Source organism: Gekko japonicus, unplaced genomic scaffold, assembly GCF_001447785.1.
Source record: "Gekko japonicus isolate JY-2015 unplaced genomic scaffold, Gekko_japonicus_V1.1 scaffold1463, whole genome shotgun sequence".
In the NCBI taxonomy this organism is placed as follows: Eukaryota; Metazoa; Chordata; class Lepidosauria; order Squamata; family Gekkonidae; genus Gekko; species Gekko japonicus.
Genome location: NW_015176493.1, coordinates 357955 through 376461, shown reverse-complemented (window position 1 = coordinate 376461; position 18507 = coordinate 357955). Strand labels below are relative to the sequence as shown.

The 18507-nt window shown below is 53.9% G+C and overlaps 1 protein-coding gene across 1 annotated transcript in view; it reads left to right on the top strand.

Annotated features, from left to right (window-relative positions):
- The window catches only part of LOC107123920 (zinc finger homeobox protein 3-like), a 218373-nt gene that overhangs the window by 40859 nt on the left and 159007 nt on the right, over positions 1 to 18507 (top strand). The window contains exon 3 of the mRNA XM_015427272.1: positions 5620 to 5869. Coding sequence (XP_015282758.1) covers positions 5620 to 5869 — 250 coding nt within the window. The remainder of the gene's footprint in view (positions 1 to 5619; positions 5870 to 18507) is intronic.

The following is an 18507-nucleotide window of genomic DNA, read 5'->3' as shown; positions in this document are numbered from 1 at the left end:
CTGAAAGTCCAGATTGCATTAGCATAGAACGCACCATTTCTTGAATGTTTCTGTTTAAGAGTTCTGCTGTTCCATTTTGTTGAGGAGAATAAGGAATTGTAGTCTTATGTTCAATTCCTTCTTGTTCCATGAATCTTTGGAACTAACTGCTGCAGTATTCTGTGCCATTATCTGTGAACAGCACGTCTGGCGCTTTGCCAAATTTTTTTTAACAGCAGCAACATAGCATTCAAACTTGTCAAGCACCTCATCTTTGCTTCTAAGCAGGTAGGTATAGACATATCTGGATTTTCCTTCCAGAAAACTGACAAAATACTTGTTGCCACCAGCAGATTCTTTTATTGGACCAACCAAATCAGAGTACACGCACGCTAGAAAATTAGTACTGGGGTCATGAGCTCTATTTTTATAAGAGGGAGCTGTGACTTTAGACTTTAGGCAAATATCACAGCCATTTCTCATGACATCACATCCTTCTGCTTCAATATTGCATTCCTTCAATAACTTTTCCACAGTTTTCACATTTCTATGTGCAAATTTTACATGCCACGCGAATAAACAGTCTTTATGGTTGCATTCAGTTGATCTGGTTTGGCATACCAGCCCATCATTTTCCATTTCATCTAAATCAGTATCAGCAATATTTCTCAGGTAATGAAAACCATCCTTTTCTTCAAGCATCACATTAAATCCATTTTCACTCCAAATTTTTCCATGGCTTGGTCTGAGATCAATATTAAGACCATTTTGCATGATTCTCTTTGTGGATATGAGATTATTTATGGCTTGGGAAATTAGAACACATTCTTTGAGTGTGATTTCCACTATCTCATTGCAGTAGTTCAAGGCATACAGTTTAACTGAACCGCATCCCTTTACAGAGAGATTTCTGCCTTCTGCCCCTTGTAGAGCAGGCCTCTTTTCTCTGTCCAAATCAGTGAACCATGTGTCTGAATTCACTATATGATATGCACCTCCACTATCTAGTGAAAATGAATCATTTTGCTCATCATTTCTCTTAGTGACAGACAAAGCTTTCATGTTACTGTTCTGCTTCACAACATCAGCTCTCTGCTGTTTCTCTCTTATAACAAACACACCTCGTTTCTCAGAGTGACCACTAGGCTTACTTGGCTTTCCTTGGCCACGCCCCTTAGGGGCTCTGGTTTCAGAGCAGTAAGATATGGGGCGATCTCTTTGTTCTGGTAAAGTCTTTGATCTACAATGTCTTGCTATATGCCCGAATTTCCCACAGTTGTGGCATTTTATATATCTCTTTTGGCATTTTCCCTTTTATAATCAGGCTTTATGCTGAGTACAGACAAGTCATTTGTAGCCTGGGACATTTCACGTCTATGTCCTTCATCTTTTAGATATGCTAACATATATTCCAGTTTTAAGTCTTTTGTCCCCTTTAAAACAGCCACTTCATGTGAATATTCTCTGGTCAAAGAACCGAGAATCACAGCAACAACAACTTTTTCCCCTGCTGCACCTTCCATACTTTTCATTGCATTATAAGCATCCATGACATAATTCAAATGTTTAAGTAGTGATTCACCATTTCTCATTTTTGCATTTATTAATCTTTGATAAAGGAACAAGTAATTAGCATCATTTTTCGAAGCATAAGTTTGTTCAAGCTTCAACATCATTTGTTTCGTGGACGTGCACTCTAAAAGTTCCTGATTAGCTTTAGTATTCACGGTTCCCATAATTAAAGACATTCCAAACCCATCACACTCTCTGTACTTTTCAAGAGCGCCCCCTGCTGCAGGAGGGTCTTCATTGAGCACGGAAACAGCTCCATAGGCCTGAAGGGCATTCCTTACTGATCTCTTCCACCAAGAGAAATTACTTGATTCTAAGGTGGGGATAATGAAAAAAGCAAGATTCTTAGTTGCAGACATAATGATTTCTCCTTTTAATACGTTACCGAAACCTGAGAGTGATGAGGACAACGGTCGATCTTTTGTGAGCGCGGGATTAAGCCTGTAGAAGATGCTTACGTTCAGCAGCGCTGGCTTTTCAGCAGGAACAGCAGGATCGGTCTCACCCCCCCTTTTTTTTCTTTCGCTCGGCACGGTAAGAAGACACACTCAGATCAAACACTACAGGCTTCTCCGACTTGGAAACACAGGCAGCTAGTCTGGTCCCACAAGTTCATGAAGAAAACAGGATGTTGTCTGAATCTCATAAATCCAATGTGAGTTAAGATAAAAATTATGTGTTAGAAAACTCTGGCACACATGATTTTTCTTGACTCAAAGTCTGGCTGCGCACTCTGCTTAGCTATCTGGCGCAGCTGAACCGATCTGGGCCCATAACCTTTGTTGAGTGATAGTGAGATATTGAAAAAATTGTATTTAGCAGAGATAAGATAGTCCAGCAGTCCCGGAATAAAATAATTCAGACTCAGAGTCCATGTGTGATTAAAACATAAAGTTTTTACTAAATTCTAGCATGGGAAGGGTAACTGGGATGAAAATAACAACAGAGCAAAATCTGCTACATCCTTACACTACAAAGACAAAACTAGAAGAGAGCAGTTATGGCTTCCCTTCTTCTTCAGAACAGAAAACAAAGATGGGAAGAGGAGCCATAAAATGCTAATACACCTTGACACTTTAGTCCCAATCAAATTCCTAGATCAGGGAGAAAATTCCCAGGTATTCTACAGCTAAAGAACATTGGTTACATGAGAAACATGTGAGTAACATAAACAAACATTTAACCCCAGACATACTGAGTGTTTTCAGCTTGTAATACCCAACACTTTCTTCCCCAGTGAGACGTCAGTGTTGGCCCTTTTCTCTTCCCTTGCAGCAAGTCGGCTGCAAACCACTGAGGGACCGTCTGTGCTCTTGCAGCAGGTCAGCCGGTGGGGGTCCGGAGGCTTGAGGGCTGCCAGGCGGAGGAGACCCATCGGCCTCTGCTCTTGACGGGCTGCCTCCTCCTCCTCAGGGGGTCTCTGGCCCAGCGGTCGGCCCCTGTCCCGACTGTGACTCGATGTGTCCGGACTGATGCTGCCAGCTCCCTTCTCCCCCCTGTTGGGCGTCCTGGAGTCCCTTGCGGGGATGACCATGCCCACAGGGAGGGATGGGTGCTGTTTGCCCACAGGGGAAGGGATGCTTCACCGGGGTGGGGGTGGGGGGCTGCTGTTAGAAGAAACTCTGCTTCTGCTTGGGAAGGGGAACTTGGACTCGCCGTGATCCGCATTTTACATTCCATGACCAAAGACGTTCCATATGTTAGAAGCGTCCTATTATTGGGACGGGGGACTGTTCCCCTCCAGATTTCAAAAGAGCCGGTCAGAGAAATACATTTTAGCCAATGAGTTGTTTCCCTTTTGTCCTCTCAGGAGCTAAGGGCAGCCTTCCTCCGTTTTACCCTCACAACCGCCCGGCGAGGGAGGTGACGCTGAGAGAGGGCGGAAGGCCCAAGCACCAGGCCCCCCCCCTCCGCAATTCCCAGTGAGCCGAGATTTGGAGCCGGGCTTCCCGGGCGTCAGCCAACAACCCCCCCTCCCCCCCCCCCCCCCGGCCCAGCCCTTCTCTTGGGTGTTCTTTGCAGGGGGCCTCTCTCCTGGCCCCTGTCTTGACTCACCAGGCTGGCTGGGAAGGGGGCAGTGAGGCTGGGCCTGCTCTCTGGTTCCTTGTGCGTGTGGGGAGGGGCAGGCAAGGCAGGCACCAAGCAACCATTGTTCTCGCGAGGGGGGGGGGAGCATGTCTCTGTTTGGCATGCAGAAGGTCCCATGTTCAGTCCCTGGTGAGGTGAGGCGCTCTGCTCAGAGACCTGCCACTCGGAGCAGGCAGCACTGCCCTTGCGGTGCCAGGGGTCGGGGGCACTGGGAACGCGTTTCCTCTTGTTCGTCTGGTGACTCCCAGACAAACCTGGCTTCTGCACTCGTGTTGGGGCTTCCTTCCCTTCCCGCCCGAGGCTTGGTTGGTATTTTATGTGAGGCAGGGCTTGCTTGCATGTGGCTCCCCCTCGCCCCTGCTGCTGCAAGGGGGGTCCGCCAGTGTTGCTCGATGGCCATTCTTGCTCCAAGCATGGCAAGCTGGGCGGGGTCCGGTCCGGCTTCTTGCTGGGGCTTCCTCACGTGCCGAGGGCTGCTGGCCCGAAATTCCGCGTGTGGTGCGAAGGGGCTGCAGAAGCCAGCCAAGGGTGTTCCCCTGGCATTTGTGATGTGGGGCGTGTGTGCTCAGGGGCCTGCACACAGATGGGGCCTGCGGGACCTTATGCAGTTCCGCAGGGCCTGCAAGACGGAGCTTTTCCACCAGGCTTTCGAGTAGGAGCTGCCGCCCCTACTATACCACCACCGCCCTGAGGAAACATCTGAAACATCTGGATATTGAAGAAGCCCTAGCCGTGGGACTTAGCCGTGGTACCACTCGGAATTTTTGGACCTATGATTTGCTATCTTGGGTAGAGATGTAAAATTTCCGGAAATTTTGAAGCTCGGAAAAAACCCCGTTTTTCCCCCGTTTTTTTCCGGAAAAAAACGGAAATTTTCAGAAAAATTGAAAAAAATGCTACATTAGCATTTCTTTTGTCTTTTCTAGATTGAAAGTCATTCTGTTACTTTAGGAACATAAAAAATGACTATGGACATTTTTACTTGGCATGAAATTATCACAACTAGCATATTAAAAATATAGTGTACCCAAACAATTATTACAAACAGAATACCCACCCACATGCAAAAACAAAACTGAAACCTTTTTATTTTCTTCTGACAATCGCACCTCCTAAAGGAAGAAATGCATCTTGTTCTTGCATTGGAGAGTTCAGTTTGTAACCTAGGACTTGCTTGTCCTCAGTGCACAGAAATTAGATCAATCTGATACCATATATATATATATATATATTAGAAATGATTTGGAAAATATTTGAACACCTTGTCTTAAAATATTTTATTCATCATGTTAAAATAAAACATTCCATAATCAATTTTTTTTCTTTTCTTTTTTAAATTTTTCCAATTTTTCGGAAAAAAACAAAAAAGCTTCAGGGAAAAAACCGGGTTTTTTCCGGGCCTTAACATCTCTAATCTTGGGACTGTTGGAAGTATTGAGTACTATGTTTTAACTGAGGATATTTTAAGATGTATTAGATGTTTTGTATTATTATGCATTTGATGTTTTTATTATGGCAAGGTTTTGCCTTGCCTCTGTAAGCCGCCCTGAGCCTATTGGGGAGGGCGGGGTACAAATTTGAAAAATAAATAAATAATAAATAAATAAATATGTCTGCGGGGCATGTTGATGACCCGCTTCACTCACTTGTGGCTTACTCTGAGTCCCCGGCAGGAGGAGAGGGACGGACAGGGCTGGCTTGCCCGGGAGGGACTGTCTGCCGGTCAGACTGATTGCCTTTCAAAGGGGGACTCTCTGCCGCAGGGGGCGTTCGGGAGGGTTAACTGGGGCAGTCCGGGTCCTTCGTCTTCCAGGTGCAGCCCGTGAGTCTTTGGTTTGGAACCGGGATGCTTCCTAGCTCAGGAAGTCCGGGGCCGGTCAAGAGACTGCCCCTTGCTGGCCCGGGAGGCCCCGGAGCGCCTTCGGGGAACTGACTGGGTGTCTCTGTTGCTCACCTGATGCCCCCCTTTGCCCCCTGCAGCACCTTCAGCATCACGAGAGCGGCGTGGAGGGGGAGGGCTGCTACTACCACTGCATCCTCTGCAACTACTCGACCAAGGCCAAGCTGAACCTCCTCCAACACGTGCGCTCCATGAAGCACCAGCGCAGCGAGAGCCTGCGGAAGCTGCAGCGCCTGCAGAAGGGCCTCCCGGAAGAGGAGGAGGAGGAGGAGGAGGAGGAGGACCTGGCTCGGATCTTCACCATCCGGAAGTGCCCTGCGCCCGAGGCGGGTGAGTGACCCTGCGCCTTCCCTTGCCCTGCGGCCCCAGAGCACAAGGCCTGCCTGCTGGCGGGGGGGGGGGACTGGTGCCAAGCCAGTGGTGGGGCTGGAGGGCTGGGGAGTTGCTCCTGACCCAGGGCCTGCTCCTGGCGCACGCTGGCGGACTCTCCTTGGAGGGGCTGGGGAGCAGCTGGCCTTCGTGAGCGGGGCGGTGGCATACTCCTTGTGTCCTCTGTGGTCGTGGACGCGAGCCCCCACCCCCTGGCAGTGTGCTGCTCCAGCATGGGACTCCGCTGGCCCCCTCCCAGCCTGCCTGCCTGCCTGCCTGCCTCCAAGCCACCCGGTGGGGCTCCCCTCGTGAGGTGTCCCCTTGGGAACGGGCCCTTCTGTCCCCTCTTGGCCCACTGAAGCGGCCTGAGGGAAGGGGAGGAGTTGCTCAGGGGCCGGGTGGGTGAGCTGGAGCTGCCAGCTGGGATGCGAAGGACGACGGGTGACGGGAGGCCGGGGAGGGCACCCGGGAGGCTGGGCAGGAAGCCGCCTTGACCGGCCCCAGGGGGGAGGGAGGGCTCGTGAGGGTCTGGCCAGTGCCCAGGAAGGAGGCGTCGACACGTGCTGGCACGGCTTGGCTGGCCCGCGGCATCTTGTCCCCTGGCGGGGGCCTCTGCCTGCTGCAGGCACAGGAGTCTTTGCCAGGGATGGGCAGTAGGACAGATTCTGAAATAGTCCAAATGGTGCCCGTCTGTCCGGTGGATCTGGCCCCTTCTTCCTCTGCCGAGGGAGTTGTCATCCTGGGCGCAGGTGGTTGTGCTGGGTGCCCGCAGCACGGGGCGAGAGGGGGACTGGTGTGGCGTGCCTTTGACCAGAGTCCAGCAGGTGCCCTCGGGTGGAGCTCTGAGGGAGGGGACGGGAGAGGAGAGGGGAGTCTTCTGGAGGGCAGAGGCCGTGGCGTCCTTTGCCCCGTGGCTGCCGGGGGCTCAGCCTGGCCGAGAGGACCACCGCGTCCCATGCTGCTCTTGCCGCATGTGGAGGGAGTGGGCCAAGAGGCAGGCCCTCGGGATGGGTGGGGCGCATGTGCAGAGTGTGGCTCTTTCACATTGTAGTCCGTGAGCGCAGGCTTTGGAGGAAAGCAGGGCATAATTATTTTCCAGTAATGAAACCCTTGACTGCCCAGCACCGAGAGCCAGTTTGGTGTAGTGGGTAAGAGTGGCGGACTCTAATCTGGGAGAACCGGGTTTGATTCCCCACTCCTTCACATGCAGCCAACTGGGTGACCTTGGGGCAGTCACAGGTTCTCTCAAGAGCTGTTTTCTCAAGGGCAGTTCTTGAGAGAGCTCTCTCAGGCAGGGTATCAATCCCATCTCTTCTTCTTGTTTCCTTCTTGCCCAGCTGGACACTGGCCTCTTCCCTCGAGGAGCTTTGTACCCTCTCCTGTCTCTGGTGGCGGGCTGCAAGTGTGTGTGGGGGGGTCCCCCCACAAAAATTTAAGTGCCCCTATATGTATATTGATATATTAGGGGAGGGGAGGGGGCCTGGCGTGGCACGGCACGGCCTGAGCTCGGCAGCTAAGCGGGGGGGGGGCTGTGCAGAGGGCGGCCCCGCCCCGCCCCCTCCCTCTCTGCTTCCCCCAGGCCTGGAAAGCCCCTCCCTTGCTGGGGCCGCCAGAAGTCGACCACGTCTCGATGGCACTCCCTGCGCCCACACGCGATCGGCTGGCAGCTCCATTCTCCCCCTCCTCTGTTTCTGAGGGCAGCCCTTTGGGGGAGGGGAGGGGAGCTCCGCGAGAGGGAGCAAGTGGCCCGCAGTCAAGCCGTGAGCCTCTTCTGTGGTCCAGTGGGAATTCAAAGCGGGGCCTCCGGGATCCCGGCCTGGCACTGGGCCCGCGAGGCCGTTGGTGGCGGCAGGACAAGAGAGTAGCCGGCCTGGTGCCTCCTCTGCTTTGGGACGGCAGGCTGGCCAGGGCTCCACCAGAGGGCGGGGGGGCGTGGCGGCCCTGCCCTGGCTCTCTGGGGTGGGGGACAGATCTTCTCCGCAGGACAGGGAGGGCTTGGTCCTTTTCCTTACCCGTTCATTAAAGTGCATTGCACGCGCACCCCACCCCGGCCAAGCGAGAGAGGGTCCCGGGGGACCTAGTGCAGACATCCCCAAACACTCAGGCACTGCCTGGGCGCAAGTCTCTGACCGGCGTGCCTGGTGGAGAGGATGCGGTGAGCAGGATGGTGGCAAGCAAGTGGCGCAAAGGCCTGCTGCTGCTGCAGCCGCCGGCTCTGAAACGTGGCAGGAATCTCATAAAGCGCCGGCCCGCTCTGCCAGACACTTGTCATCGGCAGCTCCTGGCTTTCATTAAGCAGCAAGAGAGGAAGCTCCAGCTGCTGACTCGTTCCAGAAGGTTTCCCTTGTTCGGCTGCATCGGAAAGCCACAGAGAGCAGCCGGCGGCCAGCCTGACTGGTGAGCCGGGAAGCCTGGCGGTGCTTTGGGGTCCTTCTCCTGGCGGCTTCTCTGCGGGGAAACCTCTCCCTGCCCCTGCAGTTGGAGGAGAGGTGGGAGGTCCCGCCTGGAGAACGTCCTTTGCAGCCCCCACCCCACCCCGGTGGGTCTGGCTGACTTCCTGGTGCCCCCCTCTCCCTGGGGAGGGCCGACTTGCCCATGGCGTGCCGGCAGCAGCAGCCTGGCGCTGTCTTCCTGCTCTGCTGCTGCTCAGCCCAGCAGCTGCTCCCTGTGCTCTTGCTGTGCTCACTCGGGACCCAGGGTGAGGCTCCCCTGCTTGCCTCACGCACGCACGGTGTTAAGCCCCCCCCCCCGGCTTCCTGCACGGCCTCCTTGCAGTGCCAGGGGTGGGGAGGAGGAGATCCCTGTTCGGCTGGAGGTTCCTGGGCAGCCGCAGTCGTGCTGCTCTCCTCCTGGGCTCTGCGTCCAAGGGCCCAAAGGAATGTGTGCAAACCGTGTTGGGCTGGCCGCTGGGCTGGTCCTCTGCCTTCTGCTGTTTGCGCTGCCGCCGCCACCGCCTCTGTAGCATGACCTTCACGGGCGGGCAGGTGGGCGGGCGGAGCCTGTGGGGGTTCCACCCTGCTGCCACCGCTGCCCCTGCCTCCTCGGAGGGCCTCCCTCCTTTGGTCCCCTGAGGCTGGGATGCTGAGGAAGGGGAAGGTCCGTGTTCAGAACCAGCAAGCCAGGAAGGCCTCGATCTTCCCGCTGTGGCTCTGACGGGAGGAGGGGTCCCGTGGGGGGTTTGGTGCCGCCCTTCCTGAGCTAAGACACTAGCCACTAGCCAGGTGAGGTGGCTCCCCCCACCTTTCTGATTCCACACGCTGTACATTTTCCCTGACACATGTGGTATTTGCATATTTGTGGCAGCCGGAAGGGGCGCTTCACTTCGCAATTGCACGGGCACACGAGGGGGGGGGGGGGGAGCCTCGCCTAATCGCCAGGCTCCGTTGGAGCTTTTCATCAGGGACCCCTCAGGGAACGACAGCCAGAGCACATCTCTCCAGAGTACCGTTTTTGAATGTAAAAAACTAACAACACATGCTGTGTGTGTGAGCAGGCTGGGCCTGGGGATGCCCCTCGAGACCCATTCCTGCAAGGTAACCGGGGTGGGGGTGGGGGAGTTGGCCAAGGGGAGCTTGTCCCTCCGGCCTGGTCCTGCGGCCAGCTCAGTCCTCTGGGGTTTCCCTCCCCCGTGTTCCTGATGTCCCTCTTTGGGCTATAGCCGAAGGCCGGCCGCCCTCGACAGGGGCCTTTGGGGGCCGCTCAGGCCTGCACCGATGCTGTCTGGGCCGAGCACCCGTCCTCCGGAAGCAGCCTGCCGCTCCCTCGGGTGGCCAGGCCCCGGGGCGAGAGGAGCTGGCAGGGCAGTCTCTGGGAGCTCAGAGGCCCAGTGGCCCGGGAATGCCGCCTGTCAATGGATACTGATCCGAGACACTCTTGTTCAAGGCCAACTGAGTGGAGAGTCTTGCCTTTGCTTTGCCAGCGGCATGGCGGAAAGCAGGGCCCACTTCCAGATAAAAGGCCAGTGTGGGGGTTGTGGCGAAGAGCGGCAGAGGACACTAACCTGGAGAGCCGGCCTTGATTCCCCACGCCGCCTCCTGCTCTTCCACACGAAGGCTGTGGGGGGTGCCCTGGGGCCCGCCCCAGTTCTCCCGGAGCTCTCTCAGCCCCACCTGCCTCACGGGGTGTCTGTTGTGGGGAGAGCAAGGGGGGGAGATGGCAAGCCGCTCTGAGACTCCTCCTTCGGGTAGAGAGAAAGCGGGGCATAAGGACCGGCTCTTCTCCTTCTTCTTCTTGTAGAGCCTTCAGCAGCAGGTTTGAGGATAGGGTGTCCACTCGTGCTGTGGTCAGCTGCCGTGTGGACAAGGCCCGAGGGTGTGGTGAGCAGCAAGCTCCGCCTGGCTTGGACACAGTGGGGGGCGGGGCGGGGCAGGGAGGCTGTCAGTCGCCACAGAACCCGCATCCTCCCCTGGCCCGAGCTGGGTGGCCCGGTGGAGGCAGGCGGGGAAGGGGCTGTCTGTCTCGGAACCCAGCTCTGGCTTCCCCCTCCGGTCGCCTCGGCAGGAGCCAGCAGAAAAGAGCCCACGTCGTCGTTGTCCCCCCCGGGTGCCGTGGAGGGCGGGGGGGGGAGCCTCCCGGGCAGGAATGTGGGACGGGGCAGAAGTCGGTGCTGTCTTGCAAGCATCAGGCGTGTCCTCTTTGCCAGCAAGGTCGTTCATAACTTGGCTGCGCTGCTGATGTACAGTTGGTGATATTGATTGATTAATGTATAAAAAGCACCAAATGCATTTGCTTCTATGAAAGAGAATAAAGTGCAGGCGAGTCTCTCTTTATTTTCACCTCATCCTTTTGTTTGAAGGACATCCCCCCTCCCTTTGTTTTGCGGGCTTCATTTAAGGGGGCTACAAAAAGCCAGTTTCTGCCAAGTAATGCGTTCACAAAAGGAACATTGATTCACATCAGTGTCGCTTGAGTGACCCCTGCTAAGGAGGGGCTCTCGCATTAACCCGCAGTTGCTCTGCCTCCCCAAAGAGGGATCGCCTCAGCCGCCGGCCGGCCGGAAGGAAGGAAGGAAGGAAGGAAGGAAGGAAGGAAGGAAGGCCGCAGAAGTTGCCCCCCTCCCTGCCCCACTGTGGAGCCCCCTAGCCCAAAGCCCGCTGTGGGAGGAGGGGAGGGCTGCTTGCCAGTGGCTTGTGAGGGGGCTTCCCCGGCAGAGACCCCTCTTGATGGGCTGGGGGGGGGGCTCTCACTGTGCAGAGCTGCTCTCTGCCTCTGTGGTGGGGGAGGGGGGCTACGGGCACAGAGAGGGGAAGGCGAGTCCAGGGGATTTGCCTGAGGCCTGGGTCCCAGGTCTGGCTGTGAGGCCTGCTGCCGAGAACGGGGGGGAACGCCTGCCCCGGAGGGTTCCCTCAGAGGGTGCAGGCTGATCTTGCAGCAGATTAAGGCCTGCCCCCCTCGCGCATTGTTCCTGGTTTGCTCGGACAAACAGTTCATCTCCCCGCAGCTTGGGGTGCAGGCGGAAGTTGCCTTTTGCTCGGCTGTGCAGCTCTCGGCACTGCCTGTCTCTCGGCCACCTTGGCCAGGGTGGCTCCTCCCGTGCCTCGGATGGGCAACAAGAGCAGCTTCCCCTTTGAGAGCAGGGAGTCCGCCTGGGGCAGAGGGCATGGCTGGGCACTTTGGGGGGGGGGGGGCGAGGGCAGTCTGGGGCGCAGCACTGAGCCACGCCACGTGCCACATGTTCTGGGGAGGCGCCCTTTGCTCTCGGAGCTCAAGGCCTCTGTTGCTGGGGGTGGGCTCGGCCTTCCCTGTGCCAGGGGCCCCTTCTCTGCAGAAGGAATGAGAGTGTGTTGGACATAATAAAATGGCTTCCCTCCTTCCCCCTCTGAAGTGCTCGTGGGAAGCCAGAGGTTGGAAGCATTGGTTGGGTGGGGCCGGTTGGTCGTTCTGCCAGGTGGCTGGTTTGCCGGGTGGGCAAAAGCCGGAGGAGGAGGAGGAGGAGGAGGAGGAGGAGAAGGTCCCCCGGCTGCAGGGGCCTCTGCGTGTTGCACCTGGGACTGGTTCTGCTGTCCCCGGAACCCCTCCCCCTCTCCTGCGCAGGTGTTGGTGGCGCCCCCCTCCCCCCACACCCCGGGCGGAGAGCAGTTTTGTAAAGGGACCCCCAGCTCTGCAGTCATGGCCCTTCGTGCTCCAAGGGGATCTCTCTTGCTGGAACGTGGCTTTCTGAGGGCTTAGTGGCCTTTTTCGTGGTGGTCTTTGAATTGGGCCAGAGCTGCTCAGGCCCCCCCCCAGCAACTGGATCCACCAGAACAGCAGCTGAAGCGACACTCGTTTGGGGGCCTTGGCAGTATTTGGACGGACTTTGAATGTTGTGGAGGATATATAATTTATGGGTTCTTGGTAGTAAACATGGCACTAAGAGATGAAGATTATAAAATGGAGTAGAATCGTACAACAGGAGCAAATGACACAGACACATGTAGAGACACAGAATCATAGGGTTGGAAGGGATCTCCAGGGTCATCTAGTCCAACCCCCTGCACAAAGCAGGAAATTCACAGATACCTTCCCACCAGGCCCCCAGTGACCCCCTGCTCCATGCCCAGAAGATGGCAAAAAACCTCCAGGATCCCTGGCCAAACTGGCCTGGAGAAAAATTATTTCCTGACCCCAAAGTGGCGATCGGCATTTCCCTGGACGTGTAGGAAAGGGCCACAAGAACTAAGCACTGATGCATCCCCTTCCCGCCCTCCCTCTCAGGAACTGCCTAAGTTCACAGAATCAGCACTGCTGTCCGATGGGGCCATCTAGCCTCTGTCTGAAAACCTCCAAAGAAGGAGAGCCCACCACCTCCCGAGGAAGCCTGTTCCACTGAGGAACCACTCTGTCAGGGAGTTCTTCCTAATATTTAGCCGCAAACTCCTTTGATTGAATTTCAACCTGTTGGTTCTGGTCAGACCTTCTGAGGCAACAGAAAACAACTTCGTACCATCCTCTGTATGACAGTCCTCAAAGATGGTTATCATATCCCCTCCCAGTCGTCCAGGCTAAACATACCGAGCTCCATCAACCTTTCCTCAGAGGATTTGGTCTCCAGACCCCTCACCATCTCCGTTGCCCTCCTCTGGACACGTTCCAGCTTGTCTATATCCTTCTTAACTTGTGGTGCCCAAAGCTGAAAATACTCTAGGTGAAGTCTAACCAGAGCAGAGTGAACGGTTTGCGCTGAAACAGAAGGTTTCTGCCAAGGACCACTTGGGTGTTGTGTTCTGAATATCTCAGTGCCGTGTGTGTAGAGGTGCTTTCTTTGGATGGGCCCTCTTTGGAAAGAGCACGGTGAGCGCCAGAGGGAAGGTGGCAGGAGGTTGGCTGGCAAGGCACAAGAGCCTCTCTCAGAGTATCGCTGGTGCCAGCCTGTTTCCAAATCCTGGAGATCGAGACATCTGACTTCTTTGTCAAGTGACAGCTGCAATCCGCAAGGCCGGCTTCCTGGTGTGAATGCAGACAGCCGGAACATTGCCCAACTTGGACGGCAGCTTGAGGCCCAGTCTGGGGCATGACGGCCCTTGCCGTGGGTTGCTGCTCTTCTGTGGAGAGTCGGGGGTCACAGGCTGGCCGGGGCAAGGCAGCTAAACCAGAGCATCACGATGCCTCCGCTGGTTCCCAGTCAATATGGAAAGCAGGAATACAGAGGGAGCGCACGGATGACTTGGTCAGCACCCTGCCCTGGATAGCCCCGGCATGCCCAGTCTCGTCAGATCTTGGAAGCTCAGCAGGGCCGACCCTGGGAAGTATTTGGATGGGAGACCTCCCGAGAATACCAGGGCCAGGAGGCCAGAGGCAGGCGGTCAAGCCGCTTCTCTGAACGTCCTCCATGCCCCAGTAGGAGTCATGGCTTCCATGCACAGGCACGCGCACATGCAAAAATACCAGAGGCGGCGGCAGCAACCTTGGGCACCACATTCTGAATTGCTTTCCTTACTGCTGTTCCGTTTGTGGTGATGCGGGTGCTGCTGGCCCCTCACGGCTTTGCTCTTGGGACGATTTTTAATGGCGGAAGTGGGGTGGAGAAAGTGGACGGAGAGAGGTTCTTCTCCCTCTCCCGTAATACTGGAACTCAGGGGCACAAAGTAGAACAGGGTTCAGGGCAGACCAGAAGAAATACTTCGCACTGAACTGTGGGATTCTCTGCTGGAGGAGGCACTGACGGCCACCAGGGCAGAGGGCCCGTGCCTGCGGGCCCCTGGGCCCCTGCCAAGTAGAAGGGGGGGCTCTTGCCCTCCTGGGGTTTCTGATTGGCCACTGAAGAGATAAACCATCCATGCAGATTAAACTAACATTGTTTCAGTGGCAGCTGCTGCCTAGAGATGCAAAATTTCTGGCAATGTTGGAAGCCATAGAAAAAACCTCCCAACCTCCCCTCCCCCCCCGGAAAAAGAAGACATTTTGGGGGGAATTGAATTATATGCAATACTTCCTGTTCTAGCAAACCAAAATGAGTTTTACTGTTTTAAAACATAGAATGCATCATTATAACTTACTTAGCATACAAAATAGCAACATTTAACATTTTTTAAAAAATATATTTTATATTTTTAAAGGGATACAGAATGAAAAAAGGGGTAAGGGGAAAACCACATAAGGAATGTAATTACTAAAGACACAAAATAAAGGGCAATTTTACAAATGTTAAGGACATTCCTTAGTCAAGGGGTGTGTGTGTGTGTGTGTTTGTTGTTCAGTCGCACAGTCGAGTCCGACTCTTCGCGACCCCATGGACCAGCTCCCGCCAGGCCCTCCTATCTTCTGCCGTCCTCTGAAGTTTGCTCAATTTCATGTTCGTTGCATCTATGACACTGTCTAACCATCTCATCCTTTGCCGTCCCCGTCTTCTTTGACCTTCAATCTTTCCAAGCATCAGGGTCTTCTCCAGTGAGTGCTCCCTTCTCATTTGGTGGCCAAAGTATTTGAGCTTCAGTTTCATTATCTGGCCTTCCAGGGAACAGTCAGGGTTGATTTCTTTGAGGATTGACTGATTTGTTCTTCTTGCAGTCCAAGGGACTCTCAAGAGTCTTCTCCAGCACCATAGTTCAAAAGAATCTATTCTTCGGCGCTCGGCCTTCCTTATAGTCCAACTCTCGCAGCCATACATGACTACTGGGAATACCATTGCTTGGACCATGCGTATTTTTGTTGGCAGGGTGATGTCTCTACTTTTTATCATGCTGTTTAGGTTCGCCATCGCTTTCCTCCCAAGGAGCAGGCGTCTTTTAATTTCATGGCTGCAGTCACAGTCTGCGGTGATCTGGGATCCCAGGAACGTGAAGTCTGTCACTACTTCCACGACTTCCCCTTCTATTTGCCAAGGAGTGATGGGGCCGGATGCCATGATCTTAGTGTTTTTGACGTTGAGCTTCAAGCCAATATTTGTGCTCTCCTCGTTTACCTTGGCTCTTTAGGTCCTCCTCACTTTCAGGCATTAGAGTGGTATTGTCTGCATATCTGAGGGTGTTGATCTTTTCCCCAGCAAAATTCTGGCTTGTGATTCATCCAGGCCAGCATTTCGCATGATGTACTCTGCATATATATTAAATAAGCAAGGTGACAGTATACATCCTTGTCGTACTCCTTTTCCTATGCTAAACCAATCAGTTGTTCCATATCCGGTTCTAACTGTTGCTTCTTGGCCCTTATACAGGTTTCTCAAGAGACATGTGAGGTGGTCTGGTACTCCCATCTCTTTAAGGACCTGCCATAGTTTGTTGTGATCCACACAGTCAAAGGCTTTAGCATAGTCAATGAAGCAGAAGTAGATGTTTTTCTGGTACTCTCTTGCTTTCTCCATAATCCACACAACGATATGTTATAATAAACATCACATAAAGATAATATTCTTGTTATTTCTTGTTGAAATTGTCATATAACATTTACCATATTTATGGAATTCAAAAGTGATAAATGCCTTGTTTTTGTGCAAGCAGAATTGCAGCTATGCCCAGCCCAATGCTTGAGAGAAAAGGGCAGGCTGATGTGCCCACCGCGGCCTTAGCGTGTGTACCTTGATTTTGGCTATCTGGTCAGAAAAAGAGAGAGAGCTAATTTCTCAGTGAAACTTCTCAGTTTTCCTCTGAAGCATCAGTGCAGTTTCTGCCCCCCTTCCTCCTGTTCTTTTTTCTCCTTCCTGCAAGGTAGGGCAAGGAGGCCCTCAGGACCCAGCCTGGGAGGGGGGAGGCGTCACTGTGGTTTGAGGGGAGGCCAAAAGGTCAGCCGTGGCAGCTCGAAAGGCCAACAGAAGGCGTGGAACAGTTGAGAAGCCGTGGAAGCCCTGCAGGCTCCCCTCATGAAGATTAGGTATCCCTCTACATGCAGAAATGCATGTTGGATTTAAGAGCTGTATATGTCCACAGCATGCCCATCTTGTATTTAAAAGTATTTCACTCATTCTCAGGGGTCTTTTTGTAGAAAAACCCCAGCAGGAACTCATTAGCATTATGCATGGGAAAGAGCAGGTAGAGAAAGAGGTACTTTTCTCCCTTTCTCACAATACAAGAACTTGTGGGCACTCCATGAAATTGCTGAGCGGTCGGGTTAGAACGGATAAAAGGAAGTACTTCTTCACCCAAAGAGTGATTAACACTTGGAATTCACTGCCACAGGAAGTGGTGGCGGCTACAAGCATGGACGGCTCAACAGTGGGAGGGCTTCTAATGTCCTGGCCCCACTGGTGGACCTCCTGATGGCACTGGTATTTCTGGCCACTGTGTGATACAGACTGTTGGACTGGATGGGCCTTTGGCCTGATCCAACATTGGCATCTCTTATGTTCTTATGTTCTTATTAGGCCACACCCAACATCAGAAACTCATTAGCATATTAGGCCACACCCCGACAGCACAGCTCATTAGCACATTAGGCCGCACCCCCATGTTACCAGAAGTGTGGTTATCCAGCCACACCCACCTTTTGCTTGTTATTCTGTTTACCTTGTTTGTTGTCAAAACCCAGGACTTTTTTGTAGCAGGAACTCCTTTGCATGTTTGGCCGCACACCCCTAATGTAGCCAATCCTAATGAGCTTCTGCTGTTGGGTGTGGCCTATTATACTAATGAGTTCCTGCTGGGCATGGCCAACTTGGGAGTCAGCCGGAACTCCATTCCTGTGCGTTCCTGCCCAAAAATAGCCCTGCTCATTCTAAAAGAGAAAGTATTTCATGGGAGGTTTTTTATGTACTCTCCAAAGCTTCCAATTTTTCCATTGGAATAAAAAAAAAAAGGCCTTGGGGGGGAAAGCAGAACAACCCCCCCTTCATTTTTCCCCTTGGATCTTCCCAGGTTTTCCCCTGGGCCTTTACATCTCTCTTGCCTCTATGGTGCCTGTTTTATTCTCTCCCCCCCCCCCACCTTCCCAGTGTATTTTTCAATTGCCACTCTTCTCCCCAGCCCTTGGGCTTCCTCGGTGTGTCTTGCGGCCACCGCCCTGGGTCAGACTTCCGGAGGTGCCCTCAGGTGCCAAACAGCTGGGGTGGGAGTTAGGTAGGCTCCAGAAGGAGCGTTCCATCGGTAGGTCACCACTCCCTGTGGTGAGTCAAGGGAGCCTTCCTCTCCTGCGGGAACCTTGTTGGCTGGCCCTCCAAGGGCAGCTGGTTGGTTGCTGCATGAAACAGGATGCTGGACTAGAGAGGCGGCTGGCGTGATCCAGCTGGGCTTCTCTGCTCTTTCTTTTGCAAAGACGCACAAAGATGTATCTCTTTCCCGCATGCTCCTAAAAGCTGTTGGGGTGCTGCTGGAGCTGATGCTACGGCAGCTCCAGCTTCCTTTCACCAGGAGTTTGCAGCTGGACTGCCTCTCCCTCTGCCTCCGGGTCTGCCTCCGTCGTTTTCTTTCTTTCTTCACCCTTCTCCGTGTGGCCCTCGTTCCCTTCCATTGGATGTGCCTCTTCCTTTTTGATTTTCCAGCATGTGTCTCATGAGGATGTGGAATCCAAGAACCAGATCTCTGAGATTTCAGAGTGAAATAAAAGTAAACTCTGCTTGAAAACACTTTAGCAGGGAAGCCGGGCTAATTGTAAATCAATGAGTCTTAAAATGCAGCATTGATCTCCAGTTAGAAGTTTGAAAGGGAGAGCGGTAATTACTGTGCTCCAAAGGTAGCTTTTTCTCCCCTAAGTTCTGGGCAGAAGGAAGACTCATTAAGGGCAGCAATTTGGAATGTGGGTAATTAGTTTAAAAAGTACTTTTGTGATACTATTCCCTGGGCTAGAAATGATTGGCGTCTTCCTGGAGTTATAGTTTAGCCTTGACAAGATGTGCTTCCTTTGCTGAGTTTGAGGTTGGCGGATTCTTGGGGTCCTCCCAGGGCCACTGTGGGCGAAGCAGAGGGTGGGCGTGCCGGTGTCTGCCTGCTGTGTCTGTGGGGCGGAGGGGGCGGAAGGCTTCTTAGGTCCCCCTTCCTGGGGAAGCTGGGAAGGGGTTGGTGGGCCTTCTGCGCAGGCTGGTCCTGCCCTTGGCCCACCCTTGGTCTCCATGGCGAGGCCCCGAAACAGGGCGGTCCCGTCAGGCTCCTCTGCCTCGGCAGGTGACAAGCTCACGACCACCGCCTAAACCGGGGCCCTGTGTCCAGTAGGTCTTTCTAGAGGCGTTTGGGGCCTGCGGGCCTTGCACAGGAGGC